We start from the raw sequence: 14,653 nt of genomic DNA, 5'->3' as shown, positions 1-14,653 counted from the left end.
AGACTTCTAGTGACTTATAGGGTCATTAAGCCAGCTATGCACAACATTTAATAGGTTTCAAGTTTGGGGGAGTGTTGTTGGTTATCTAAACCAATAGAAAATAGGTCACCTTGTGTTCTCATCTTTTTGGGTTTCAAATGGCTTGCAGTCAGGCTTAAATTCTATGAGCCAGCCTAGATGTGATCAAGGGCTCATTCGACACACCTGCAAATGACCACAACCTTTTTCCTTTCATGGAAACTTGGAAGCATGTGGAAAAGCTATTGGTGGAAAGATCCCAGCACTGGACCAGATGACAAATATTAATTAAAATACCTGCCCCCCCCAAAGTAAATTAAATGGAATTGCTTTTTGACAGATTTTATATATTGCTCTTATCTCCCTCACACCTTCCTTTGTCTCAGGCTGCTACCCACACTGTCCAGCAGACAGGCCTTATTTCAATGAGGATGAGATGACGTGTGTTGATGTGTGTGGCTGTTATGATGATCAGGGTAACTATCATCCACTAGGAAAAACATTTGACTCAAGAAAGACATGTCAGGCATGGTAAGTATGTATAGCTTGACAACACTAAGAGAAATGATCAATTACAGTAGCACCTCCAGTTACGTTACTCTCGGTAACATAAACTTCAGGTTATGAAAGCGACAAACCTTTTCATCAGGTAGCGAAAACCTTGGGATCCGACTGGACCTCCAGAATTGATCCCGTTCGCAACCGGAGGTACTACTGTACTCTCTGTATACCCCTTGAGATGTTATTCTTGTTGATTCTAGAATGAATCTTGTTGCTCTGATTGCATCCTTTATCATATACTCATAATATACCATTAGAATGAAGTATGCTGAGAATCTAATTGATTGAAGTAATATTTTAAATTGGATTTTACATACACAATAAATCCCAAAAACCAGAACAAGAAAATTATTAGAATGTTCCTATTTGCAATTCAGTGTGAAAGTGGTAGATGAAATCACAGACAAGAAGTAGTACGGTAAATGAATGCTTAAGGGGGCAGGGGAAAAACTATGAAATTAACTTCCAGACCAAACTAAGTAGAAAATAAACAGCAGAATGCAGTTTTATGATTCCTGGGTCTCACATTTTCCTATCATTTTTTTACAGTACATGCACCAGTAAAGGCATAGAGTGTAACTACGATGCCAAAGGTAAGCTGTATGTAGTGAGTTATGAATGGCACCTTATATCATATTTCATATGATGTTACCTGACCATTCTTACTCTGTCAATTTTCAGCATGCTACTGCTATTATGAAGGAAAGACATATATCTACAAGGATGTCATCTACAACACCACAGATGGCTTAGGCTGGTGCATGATTGCAACGTGTGATGTCAATGGAACAATCCACAGAGAACTATTCAGATGTGGTGGGACTACCACAATACCACCTACAGTTTCAACTGCAACACCAAGTGAAGCAGGTATTTCAGTGCAAATCTTTTGCTTCAACTCTTTCCAAACTTCGCTGAGAGAAGTTCCATTGAACACAGTGAATAATACTTCTGAGTAGACATGCACTGCACCACACCAAAGAGCAGAGAAGCAGCTCCTACCACTGCAGTAGTAGCACAAATAGCACCACATCTTGGGTCAGCTGTTAAAATCAGAGGTGCCATACAACACCACACAAAGGGACAAATTCAACTAAATACTTCTGTTAATAGAGCCAGCACAAATGAGTCCCACTAGTGCAACAGGGCTTGTACTAATGGAGCAATCTCCTTAGCGCTACTTAGGTATTTGAGCCAGCTCCATAACATAATTTTTTACCAATTATCTCAACCAAACTAGATGTAAATGCGACATGATCAAAAGCAAGCATTTATAAACAAAGTATGTAAGAAAATGAAGAGATAATGAAAAACTTTACAAATCTTCTATAACATAGGAAAACATCCCCAAATACACCATATTCATATTTTTCTTACATGTTGCATATATTATTTTAAAATAAAAATATACAAGATGGAAATCAACATAAAGTTAAGTTGAAGGTTCAATCGGCTCAAGCATGGCAGCTCCCCAGATGGAATGATCCACTTCCACCAATGTGCTCTTCTGGTTCCCCCCGCCCCCCAATCCCTGCCTCATCTACAGAAAAAACTTGGGAGAGAGGTTACATGGGAGAAGGAGAGAGGAGGCAGATAACAGATAGGGAGATTTATGATCTAAATAAACCGGATAAAAATAACCAGTGATGTTGTTTCTTACAGAATCCACTACACCGCAAACAACAGTGTGTGTCCATAGAACATGTGAATGGACAGAATGGTATGATGTCAGCTACCCTAAATTTGGACGAGACAATGGGGATTATGAAACACCAGAGAAAATAAGAGATAGAGGAAACAAAGTATGTAAAATGCCAGATGAAGTGGAATGCAGAGCTCAGCGCTTTCCTAATGAAAGCATAGAAACCCTTGGACAAAACGTACAATGTTCCAAGTCTAACGGTTTGATATGCAACAATAAGGATCAGACACCACCAATCTGCCTGAATTTTGAAATCAGGTTCCTATGCTGCCTATACACACCATGTGGTGCATCAACAACTCCAGCAACACCAGAAATAACAACAGCAGGATCCAGAACTACATCTAAAGTGACAGGTGGCATAACAACCACCCTGACACCCCTTCTTACCACTACGGCAGGAAGCATCACTACCGGTTGCCAACCCAAATGCCAGTGGACCCCTTGGTTCAGTTTTCACACTCCAAGCTCCGACCCTGGGGATGGCGATCGCGAGGACATTAAGAGCATCCAGGCATCGGGCGGTACCATCTGCGAGCACCCTCAAAAGGTGGAGTGCAGAGGAGTGGACTACAAAGAGCTCAGCGCATCTGAACTTGGACAGAACATGATCTGCGATATCAACACTGGACTCCTTTGTGAGAATGCCAAACAGAAAGGGAAGTACAAGATCTGTTACGACTATGAGATGAGAGCACTGTGTTGCGACTACAAGCACTGTGAAACCACGCCAGCGCCACTGGTCACAACAAGTGCCACCACCACAGAAGCCCCAGGTAGCACAGTGGGCAAGAGCACGGCTCCAGCATCCTCCACGGGCTCTACACCACCTCCTGTTGTTCCCACCACCACCGAAAGCACCACCCTTGTTTCCACAACACCAGGAGAAACCACAGGAAAGCCAACAACCACAGAAACACCAGGCAGCACGGCAGGCAAGAGCACGGCTCCAGCTTCCTCCACGGGCTCCACGCCACCTCCCGTTGTATTCACCACCACCGAAAGCACCCCCCTTGTTCCGACAACTCCAGGAGTTACAACAAGAAAGCCAACCACCACCACCCACTCAACGCCGCTTTCCACCCTCCCTCTCACAACACCAGGCTCAGTCAGCACTGCTGCCGTCTCCACTGGAGTGGTCCCCACGGTGACAGCCACAACACTCCAGTCCACTCCTGTTTCCAAGCCTTCCTCAACAATACCCACCACCGGGACCACTGCACAAACCCCTCCAGGCCTGCTGACCACAACAACCACCCTGGCTCCCCTTGTTACCACTACACCAGGAAGCACCACTACCGGTTGCCAACCCAAATGCCAGTGGACCTCTTGGTTCAGTTTTCACACTCCAAGCTCCGACCCTGGGGATGGCGATCGCGAGGACATTAAGAGCATCCAGGCATCGGGCGGTACCATCTGCGATCACCCTCAAAAGGTGGAGTGCAGAGGAGTGGACTACAAAGAGCTCAGCGCATCTGAACTTGGACAGAACATGATCTGCGATATCAACACTGGACTCCTTTGTGAGAATGCCAAACAGAAAGGGAAGTACAAGATCTGTTACGACTATGAGATGAGAGCACTGTGTTGCGACTACAAGCACTGTGAAACCACGCCAGCGCCACTGGTCACAACAAGTGCCACCACCACAGAAGCCCCAGGTAGCACAGTGGGCAAGAGCACGGCTCCAGCATCCTCCACGGGCTCTACACCACCTCCTGTTGTTCCCACCACCACCGAAAGCACCACCCTTGTTTCCACAACACCAGGAGAAACCACAGGAAAGCCAACAACCACAGAAACACCAGGCAGCACGGCAGGCAAGAGCACGGCTCCAGCTTCCTCCACGGGCTCCACGCCACCTCCCGTTGTATTCACCACCACCGAAAGCACCACCCTTGTTCCGACAACTCCAGGAGTTACAACAAGAAAGCCAACCACCACCACCCACTCAACGCCGCTTTCCACCCTCCCTCTCACAACACCAGGCTCAGTCAGCACTGCTGCCGTCTCCACTGGAGTGGTCCCCACGGTGACAGCCACAACACTCCAGTCCACTCCTGTTTCCAAGCCTTCCTCAACAATACCCACCACCGGGACCACTGCACAAACCCCTCCAGGCCTGCTGACCACAACAACCACCCTGGCTCCCCTTGTTACCACTACACCAGGAAGCACCACTACCGGTTGCCAACCCAAATGCCAGTGGACCTCTTGGTTCAGTTTTCACACTCCAAGCTCCGACCCTGGGGATGGCGATCGCGAGGACATTAAGAGCATCCAGGCATCGGGCGGTACCATCTGCGATCACCCTCAAAAGGTGGAGTGCAGAGGAGTGGACTACAAAGAGCTCAGCGCATCTGAACTTGGACAGAACATGATCTGCGATATCAACACTGGACTCCTTTGTGAGAATGCCAAACAGAAAGGGAAGTACAAGATCTGTTACGACTATGAGATGAGAGCACTGTGTTGCGACTACAAGCACTGTGAAACCACGCCAGCGCCACTGGTCACAACAAGTGCCACCACCACAGAAGCCCCAGGTAGCACAGTGGGCAAGAGCACGGCTCCAGCATCCTCCACGGGCTCTACACCACCTCCTGTTGTTCCCACCACCACCGAAAGCACCACCCTTGTTTCCACAACACCAGGAGAAACCACAGGAAAGCCAACAACCACAGAAACACCAGGCAGCACGGCAGGCAAGAGCACGGCTCCAGCTTCCTCCACGGGCTCCACGCCACCTCCCGTTGTATTCACCACCACCGAAAGCACCACCCTTGTTCCGACAACTCCAGGAGTTACAACAAGAAAGCCAACCACCACCACCCACTCAACGCCGCTTTCCACCCTCCCTCTCACAACACCAGGCTCAGTCAGCACTGCTGCCGTCTCCACTGGAGTGGTCCCCACGGTGACAGCCACAACACTCCAGTCCACTCCTGTTTCCAAGCCTTCCTCAACAATACCCACCACCGGGACCACTGCACAAACCCCTCCAGGCCTGCTGACCACAACAACCACCTTGGCTCCCCTTGTTACCACTACACCAGGAAGCACCACTACCGGTTGCCAACCCAAATGCCAGTGGACCTCTTGGTTCAGTTTTCACACTCCAAGCTCCGACCCTGGGGATGGCGATCGCGAGGACATTAAGAGCATCCAGGCATCGGGCGGTACCATCTGCGATCACCCTCAAAAGGTGGAGTGCAGAGGAGTGGACTACAAAGAGCTCAGCGCATCTGAACTTGGACAGAACATGATCTGCGATATCAACACTGGACTCCTTTGTGAGAATGCCAAACAGAAAGGGAAGTACAAGATCTGTTACGACTATGAGATGAGAGCACTGTGTTGCGACTACAAGCACTGTGAAACCACGCCAGCGCCACTGGTCACAACAAGTGCCACCACCACAGAAGCCCCAGGTAGCACAGTGGGCAAGAGCACGGCTCCAGCATCCTCCACGGGCTCTACACCACCTCCTGTTGTTCCCACCACCACCGAAAGCACCACCCTTGTTTCCACAACACCAGGAGAAACCACAGGAAAGCCAACAACCACAGAAACACCAGGCAGCACGGCAGGCAAGAGCACGGCTCCAGCTTCCTCCACGGGCTCCACGCCACCTCCCGTTGTATTCACCACCACCGAAAGCACCACCCTTGTTCCGACAACTCCAGGAGTTACAACAAGAAAGCCAACCACCACCACCCACTCAACGCCGCTTTCCACCCTCCCTCTCACAACACCAGGCTCAGTCAGCACTGCTGCCGTCTCCACTGGAGTGGTCCCCACGGTGACAGCCACAACACTCCAGTCCACTCCTGTTTCCAAGCCTTCCTCAACAATACCCACCACCGGGACCACTGCACAAACCCCTCCAGGCCTGCTGACCACAACAACCACCTTGGCTCCCCTTGTTACCACTACACCAGGAAGCACCACTACCGGTTGCCAACCCAAATGCCAGTGGACCTCTTGGTTCAGTTTTCACACTCCAAGCTCCGACCCTGGGGATGGCGATCGCGAGGACATTAAGAGCATCCAGGCATCGGGCGGTACCATCTGCGATCACCCTCAAAAGGTGGAGTGCAGAGGAGTGGACTACAAAGAGCTCAGCGCATCTGAACTTGGACAGAACATGATCTGCGATATCAACACTGGACTCCTTTGTGAGAATGCCAAACAGAAAGGGAAGTACAAGATCTGTTACGACTATGAGATGAGAGCACTGTGTTGCGACTACAAGCACTGTGAAACCACGCCAGCGCCACTGGTCACAACAAGTGCCACCACCACAGAAGCCCCAGGTAGCACAGTGGGCAAGAGCACGGCTCCAGCATCCTCCACGGGCTCTACACCACCTCCTGTTGTTCCCACCACCACCGAAAGCACCACCCTTGTTTCCACAACACCAGGAGAAACCACAGGAAAGCCAACAACCACAGAAACACCAGGCAGCACGGCAGGCAAGAGCACGGCTCCAGCTTCCTCCACGGGCTCCACGCCACCTCCCGTTGTATTCACCACCACCGAAAGCACCACCCTTGTTCCGACAACTCCAGGAGTTACAACAAGAAAGCCAACCACCACCACCCACTCAACGCCGCTTTCCACCCTCCCTCTCACAACACCAGGCTCAGTCAGCACTGCTGCCGTCTCCACTGGAGTGGTCCCCACGGTGACAGCCACAACACTCCAGTCCACTCCTGTTTCCAAGCCTTCCTCAACAATACCCACCACCGGGACCACTGCACAAACCCCTCCAGGCCTGCTGACCACAACAACCACCTTGGCTCCCCTTGTTACCACTACACCAGGAAGCACCACTACCGGTTGCCAACCCAAATGCCAGTGGACCTCTTGGTTCAGTTTTCACACTCCAAGCTCCGACCCTGGGGATGGCGATCGCGAGGACATTAAGAGCATCCAGGCATCGGGCGGTACCATCTGCGATCACCCTCAAAAGGTGGAGTGCAGAGGAGTGGACTACAAAGAGCTCAGCGCATCTGAACTTGGACAGAACATGATCTGCGATATCAACACTGGACTCCTTTGTGAGAATGCCAAACAGAAAGGGAAGTACAAGATCTGTTACGACTATGAGATGAGAGCACTGTGTTGCGACTACAAGCACTGTGAAACCACGCCAGCGCCACTGGTCACAACAAGTGCCACCACCACAGAAGCCCCAGGTAGCACAGTGGGCAAGAGCACAGCTCCAGTATCCTCCACGGGCTCTACACCACCTCCTGTTGTTCCCACCACCACCGAAAGCACCACCCTTGTTTCCACAACACCAGGAGAAACCACAGGAAAGCCAACAACCACAGAAACACCAGGCAGCACGGCAGGCAAGAGCACGGCTCCAGCTTCCTCCACGGGCTCCACGCCACCTCCCGTTGTATTCACCACCACCGAAAGCACCACCCTTGTTCCGACAACTCCAGGAGTTACAACAAGAAAGCCAACCACCACCTCCCACTCAACGCCGCTTTCCACCCTCCCTCTCACAACACCAGGCTCAGTCAGCACTGCTGCCGTCTCCACTGGAGTGGTCCCCACGGTGACAGCCACAACACTCCAGTCCACTCCTGTTTCCAAGCCTTCCTCAACAATACCCACCACCGGGACCACTGCACAAACCCCTCCAGGCCTGCTGACCACAACAACCACCTTGGCTCCCCTTCTTACCACTACACCAGGAAGCACCACTACCGGTTGCCAACCCAAATGCCAGTGGACCTCTTGGTTCAGTTTTCACACTCCAAGCTCCAACCCTGGGGATGGCGATCGCGAGGACATTAAGAGCATCCAGGCATCGGGCGGTACCATCTGCGATCACCCTCAAAAGGTGGAGTGCAGAGGAGTGGACTACAAAGAGCTCAGCGCATCTGAACTTGGACAGAACATGATCTGCGATATCAACACTGGACTCCTTTGTGAGAATGCCAAACAGAAAGGGAAGTACAAGATCTGTTACGACTATGAGATGAGAGCACTGTGTTGCGACTACAAGCACTGTGAAACCACGCCAGCGCCACTGGTCACAACAAGTGCCACCACCACAGAAGCCCCAGGTAGCACAGTGGGCAAGAGCACGGCTCCAGCATCCTCCACGGGCTCTACACCACCTCCTGTTGTTCCCACCACCACCGAAAGCACCACCCTTGTTTCCACAACACCAGGAGAAACCACAGGAAAGCCAACAACCACAGAAACACCAGGCAGCACGGCAGGCAAGAGCACGGCTCCAGCTTCCTCCACGGGCTCCACGCCACCTCCCGTTGTATTCACCACCACCGAAAGCACCACCCTTGTTCCGACAACTCCAGGAGTTACAACAAGAAAGCCAACCACCACCACCCACTCAACGCCGCTTTCCACCCTCCCTCTCACAACACCAGGCTCAGTCAGCACTGCTGCCGTCTCCACTGGAGTGGTCCCCACGGTGACAGCCACAACACTCCAGTCCACTCCTGTTTCCAAGCCTTCCTCAACAATACCCACCACCGGGACCACTGCACAAACCCCTCCAGGCCTGCTGACCACAACAACCACCTTGGCTCCCCTTGTTACCACTACACCAGGAAGCACCACTACCGGTTGCCAACCCAAATGCCAGTGGACCTCTTGGTTCAGTTTTCACACTCCAAGCTCCGACCCTGGGGATGGCGATCGCGAGGACATTAAGAGCATCCAGGCATCGGGCGGTACCATCTGCGATCACCCTCAAAAGGTGGAGTGCAGAGGAGTGGACTACAAAGAGCTCAGCGCATCTGAACTTGGACAGAACATGATCTGCGATATCAACACTGGACTCCTTTGTGAGAATGCCAAACAGAAAGGGAAGTACAAGATCTGTTACGACTATGAGATGAGAGCACTGTGTTGCGACTACAAGCACTGTGAAACCACGCCAGCGCCACTGGTCACAACAAGTGCCACCACCACAGAAGCCCCAGGTAGCACAGTGGGCAAGAGCACGGCTCCAGCATCCTCCACGGGCTCTACACCACCTCCTGTTGTTCCCACCACCACCGAAAGCACCACCCTTGTTTCCACAACACCAGGAGAAACCACAGGAAAGCCAACAACCACAGAAACACCAGGCAGCACGGCAGGCAAGAGCACGGCTCCAGCTTCCTCCACGGGCTCCACGCCACCTCCCGTTGTATTCACCACCACCGAAAGCACCACCCTTGTTCCGACAACTCCAGGAGTTACAACAAGAAAGCCAACCACCACCACCCACTCAACGCCGCTTTCCACCCTCCCTCTCACAACACCAGGCTCAGTCAGCACTGCTGCCGTCTCCACTGGAGTGGTCCCCACGGTGACAGCCACAACACTCCAGTCCACTCCTGTTTCCAAGCCTTCCTCAACAATACCCACCACCGGGACCACTGCACAAACCCCTCCAGGCCTGCTGACCACAACAACCACCTTGGCTCCCCTTGTTACCACTACACCAGGAAGCACCACTACCGGTTGCCAACCCAAATGCCAGTGGACCTCTTGGTTCAGTTTTCACACTCCAAGCTCCGACCCTGGGGATGGCGATCGCGAGGACATTAAGAGCATCCAGGCATCGGGCGGTACCATCTGCGATCACCCTCAAAAGGTGGAGTGCAGAGGAGTGGACTACAAAGAGCTCAGCGCATCTGAACTTGGACAGAACATGATCTGCGATATCAACACTGGACTCCTTTGTGAGAATGCCAAACAGAAAGGGAAGTACAAGATCTGTTACGACTATGAGATGAGAGCACTGTGTTGCGACTACAAGCACTGTGAAACCACGCCAGCGCCACTGGTCACAACAAGTGCCACCACCACAGAAGCCCCAGGTAGCACAGTGGGCAAGAGCACGGCTCCAGCATCCTCCACGGGCTCTACACCACCTCCTGTTGTTCCCACCACCACCGAAAGCACCACCCTTGTTTCCACAACACCAGGAGAAACCACAGGAAAGCCAACAACCACAGAAACACCAGGCAGCACGGCAGGCAAGAGCACGGCTCCAGCTTCCTCCACGGGCTCCACGCCACCTCCCGTTGTATTCACCACCACCGAAAGCACCACCCTTGTTCCGACAACTCCAGGAGTTACAACAAGAAAGCCAACCACCACCACCCACTCAACGCCGCTTTCCACCCTCCCTCTCACAACACCAGGCTCAGTCAGCACTGCTGCCGTCTCCACTGGAGTGGTCCCCACGGTGACAGCCACAACACTCCAGTCCACTCCTGTTTCCAAGCCTTCCTCAACAATACCCACCACCGGGACCACTGCACAAACCCCTCCAGGCCTGCTGACCACAACAACCACCTTGGCTCCCCTTGTTACCACTACACCAGGAAGCACCACTACCGGTTGCCAACCCAAATGCCAGTGGACCTCTTGGTTCAGTTTTCACACTCCAAGCTCCGACCCTGGGGATGGCGATCGCGAGGACATTAAGAGCATCCAGGCATCGGGCGGTACCATCTGCGATCACCCTCAAAAGGTGGAGTGCAGAGGAGTGGACTACAAAGAGCTCAGCGCATCTGAACTTGGACAGAACATGATCTGCGATATCAACACTGGACTCCTTTGTGAGAATGCCAAACAGAAAGGGAAGTACAAGATCTGTTACGACTATGAGATGAGAGCACTGTGTTGCGACTACAAGCACTGTGAAACCACGCCAGCGCCACTGGTCACAACAAGTGCCACCACCACAGAAGCCCCAGGTAGCACAGTGGGCAAGAGCACGGCTCCAGCATCCTCCACGGGCTCTACACCACCTCCTGTTGTTCCCACCACCACCGAAAGCACCACCCTTGTTTCCACAACACCAGGAGAAACCACAGGAAAGCCAACAACCACAGAAACACCAGGCAGCACGGCAGGCAAGAGCACGGCTCCAGCTTCCTCCACGGGCTCCACGCCACCTCCCGTTGTATTCACCACCACCGAAAGCACCACCCTTGTTCCGACAACTCCAGGAGTTACAACAAGAAAGCCAACCACCACCACCCACTCAACGCCGCTTTCCACCCTCCCTCTCACAACACCAGGCTCAGTCAGCACTGCTGCCGTCTCCACTGGAGTGGTCCCCACGGTGACAGCCACAACACTCCAGTCCACTCCTGTTTCCAAGCCTTCCTCAACAATACCCACCACCGGGACCACTGCACAAACCCCTCCAGGCCTGCTGACCACAACAACCACCTTGGCTCCCCTTGTTACCACTACACCAGGAAGCACCACTACCGGTTGCCAACCCAAATGCCAGTGGACCTCTTGGTTCAGTTTTCACACTCCAAGCTCCGACCCTGGGGATGGCGATCGCGAGGACATTAAGAGCATCCAGGCATCGGGCGGTACCATCTGCGATCACCCTCAAAAGGTGGAGTGCAGAGGAGTGGACTACAAAGAGCTCAGCGCATCTGAACTTGGACAGAACATGATCTGCGATATCAACACTGGACTCCTTTGTGAGAATGCCAAACAGAAAGGGAAGTACAAGATCTGTTACGACTATGAGATGAGAGCACTGTGTTGCGACTACAAGCACTGTGAAACCACGCCAGCGCCACTGGTCACAACAAGTGCCACCACCACAGAAGCCCCAGGTAGCACAGTGGGCAAGAGCACGGCTCCAGCATCCTCCACGGGCTCTACACCACCTCCTGTTGTTCCCACCACCACCGAAAGCACCACCCTTGTTTCCACAACACCAGGAGAAACCACAGGAAAGCCAACAACCACAGAAACACCAGGCAGCACGGCAGGCAAGAGCACGGCTCCAGCTTCCTCCACGGGCTCCACGCCACCTCCCGTTGTATTCACCACCACCGAAAGCACCACCCTTGTTCCGACAACTCCAGGAGTTACAACAAGAAAGCCAACCACCACCACCCACTCAACGCCGCTTTCCACCCTCCCTCTCACAACACCAGGCTCAGTCAGCACTGCTGCCGTCTCCACTGGAGTGGTCCCCACGGTGACAGCCACAACACTCCAGTCCACTCCTGTTTCCAAGCCTTCCTCAACAATACCCACCACCGGGACCACTGCACAAACCCCTCCAGGCCTGCTGACCACAACAACCACCCTGGCTCCCCTTGTTACCACTACACCAGGAAGCACCACTACCGGTTGCCAACCCAAATGCCAGTGGACCTCTTGGTTCAGTTTTCACACTCCAAGCTCCGACCCTGGGGATGGCGATCGCGAGGACATTAAGAGCATCCAGGCATCGGGCGGTACCATCTGCGATCACCCTCAAAAGGTGGAGTGCAGAGGAGTGGACTACAAAGAGCTCAGCGCATCTGAACTTGGACAGAACATGATCTGCGATATCAACACTGGACTCCTTTGTGAGAATGCCAAACAGAAAGGGAAGTACAAGATCTGTTACGACTATGAGATGAGAGCACTGTGTTGCGACTACAAGCACTGTGAAACCACGCCAGCGCCACTGGTCACAACAAGTGCCACCACCACAGAAGCCCCAGGTAGCACAGTGGGCAAGAGCACAGCTCCAGTATCCTCCACGGGCTCTACACCACCTCCTGTTGTTCCCACCACCACCGAAAGCACCACCCTTGTTTCCACAACACCAGGAGAAACCACAGGAAAGCCAACAACCACAGAAACACCAGGCAGCACGGCAGGCAAGAGCACGGCTCCAGCTTCCTCCACGGGCTCTACGCCACCTCCTGTTGTTCACACCACCACCGAAAGCACCACCCTTGTTCCGACAACTCCAGGAGTTACAACAAGAAAGCCAACCACCACCACCCACTCAACGCCGCTTTCCACCCTCCCTCTCACAACACCAGGCTCAGTCAGCACTGCTGCCGTCTCCACTGGAGTGGTCCCCACGGTGACAGCCACAACACTCCAGTCCACTCCTGTTTCCAAGCCTTCCTCAACAATACCCACCGCCGGGACCACTGCACAAACCCCTCCAGGCCTGCTGACCACAACAACCACCCTGGCTCCCCTTGTTACCACTACGCTAGAAAGTACCTCTACTGTGTGCCTCCCTAAGTGTAACTGGACCTCCTGGTATGATTTGCACCGTCCTACCAGCAGTCCAGATGATGGCGATATAGAGAATTTTGAGACCATTCGAAAAGCTGGAGGAAATATTTGCAAACATCCACAAGACATTGAATGCAGAGCTGAGAATCACCCTGATGTCAGCCTGTATCTGCTTGGTCAGGAAGTGCAATGTAACCTCCATGTTGGACTTTTGTGCGAAAATTCAAAGCAAACAGACAAAATGTGTTATAACTTCCAGGTTAGATACCAGTGCTGTGAATACAAGCCCTGCCATCCTAGCACAACACCACTGAGCACACCTGCTGCTTCTACCACAGAAAAACCTGGCAGCACCGCAGGCAAAAGCACAACTCCAGCATCCTCCACAGGTTCTACGCCACCTCCCATTGTATTTACCACCACCCAAAGCTCCACTCTTGTTTCCACAACTCCAGGAGTAACCACAGGAAAGCCAACGACCACAGAAACACCAGGCAGCACTGCTGGCAAGAGTACAGCTCCAGCATCCTCCACAGGTTCTACGCCACCTCCCATTGTATTCACCACCACCGAAAGCACCACCCTTGTTTCTACAACACCAGGAGTAACCACAGGAAAGCCAACAACCACAGAAACACCAGGCAGCACTGCTGGCAAGAGTACAGCTCCAGCATCCTCCACAGCTTCTACACCACCTCCCATTGTAGTCACTACCACCCAAAGCACCACCCTTCTTTCCACCACTCCTGGAATTACAACAGGAAACCCCATGACCACCATCCCTTTCTCAACCCCTGGCTCCGTCAGCACACCTTCCATCACTTCTGGAGTGGCTTCCACCGTTTCAACCACATCTCTTCCATCTACCCATGTTTCCATACCTGTGTCGACGATATCCACTACTGGGATTACTGTAGAAACAGCAACTGTCCCTACCAGAGTGCCATTTTCCACTAAGCCTTTGGTCGTTGTTACAACAGGTAATTACAGAATGAATCTGCATATCCTGGTATAAAAATCTTGTTACCTTTGGTAAATATTCCAACGGTTAAATTTATTACATGTTACTCAATTACAGGTGTCATGCCAAATTTTAGCAAATTGTTTCATATTAATGGGGGCTTGGTGATCTTATTTCATATACCACCCTTTTCAAAAATTGGTATCTATCCCAATTATGAAACCTAGTGTCTATCAGCTAGCAACTTATCAAAAATGTTTGCCTAGATCTCAGTGTGCATTTTTCAAAGAAGTTTTCAATGCTATTACAAGTAGTAGATAGCTCTCTGGCTAGATATTTGGAATTTTATTAACAGCACCTTTGGACTG

At 52.1% G+C, this 14,653-nt stretch overlaps 1 protein-coding gene across 1 annotated transcript in view; it reads left to right on the top strand.

Moving 5' to 3' along the window:
• The window catches only part of LOC128398254 (mucin-5B-like), a 63,888-nt gene that overhangs the window by 28,747 nt on the left and 20,488 nt on the right, over positions 1–14,653 (top strand). Inside the window, exons 27-31 of the mRNA XM_053363062.1 lie at positions 405–549; positions 1,129–1,172; positions 1,261–1,440; positions 2,242–7,482; positions 7,630–14,304. Coding sequence (XP_053219037.1) covers positions 405–549; positions 1,129–1,172; positions 1,261–1,440; positions 2,242–7,482; positions 7,630–14,304 — 12,285 coding nt within the window. The remainder of the gene's footprint in view (positions 1–404; positions 550–1,128; positions 1,173–1,260; positions 1,441–2,241; positions 7,483–7,629; positions 14,305–14,653) is intronic.

The sequence above is a fragment of the Podarcis raffonei genome, chromosome 1 (genome assembly GCF_027172205.1).
Source record: "Podarcis raffonei isolate rPodRaf1 chromosome 1, rPodRaf1.pri, whole genome shotgun sequence".
NCBI lineage: Eukaryota > Metazoa > Chordata > Lepidosauria > Squamata > Lacertidae > Podarcis > Podarcis raffonei.
Note: the sequence above shows the minus strand (reverse complement) of the source record. Positions and strands in the feature narration are given on the sequence as shown.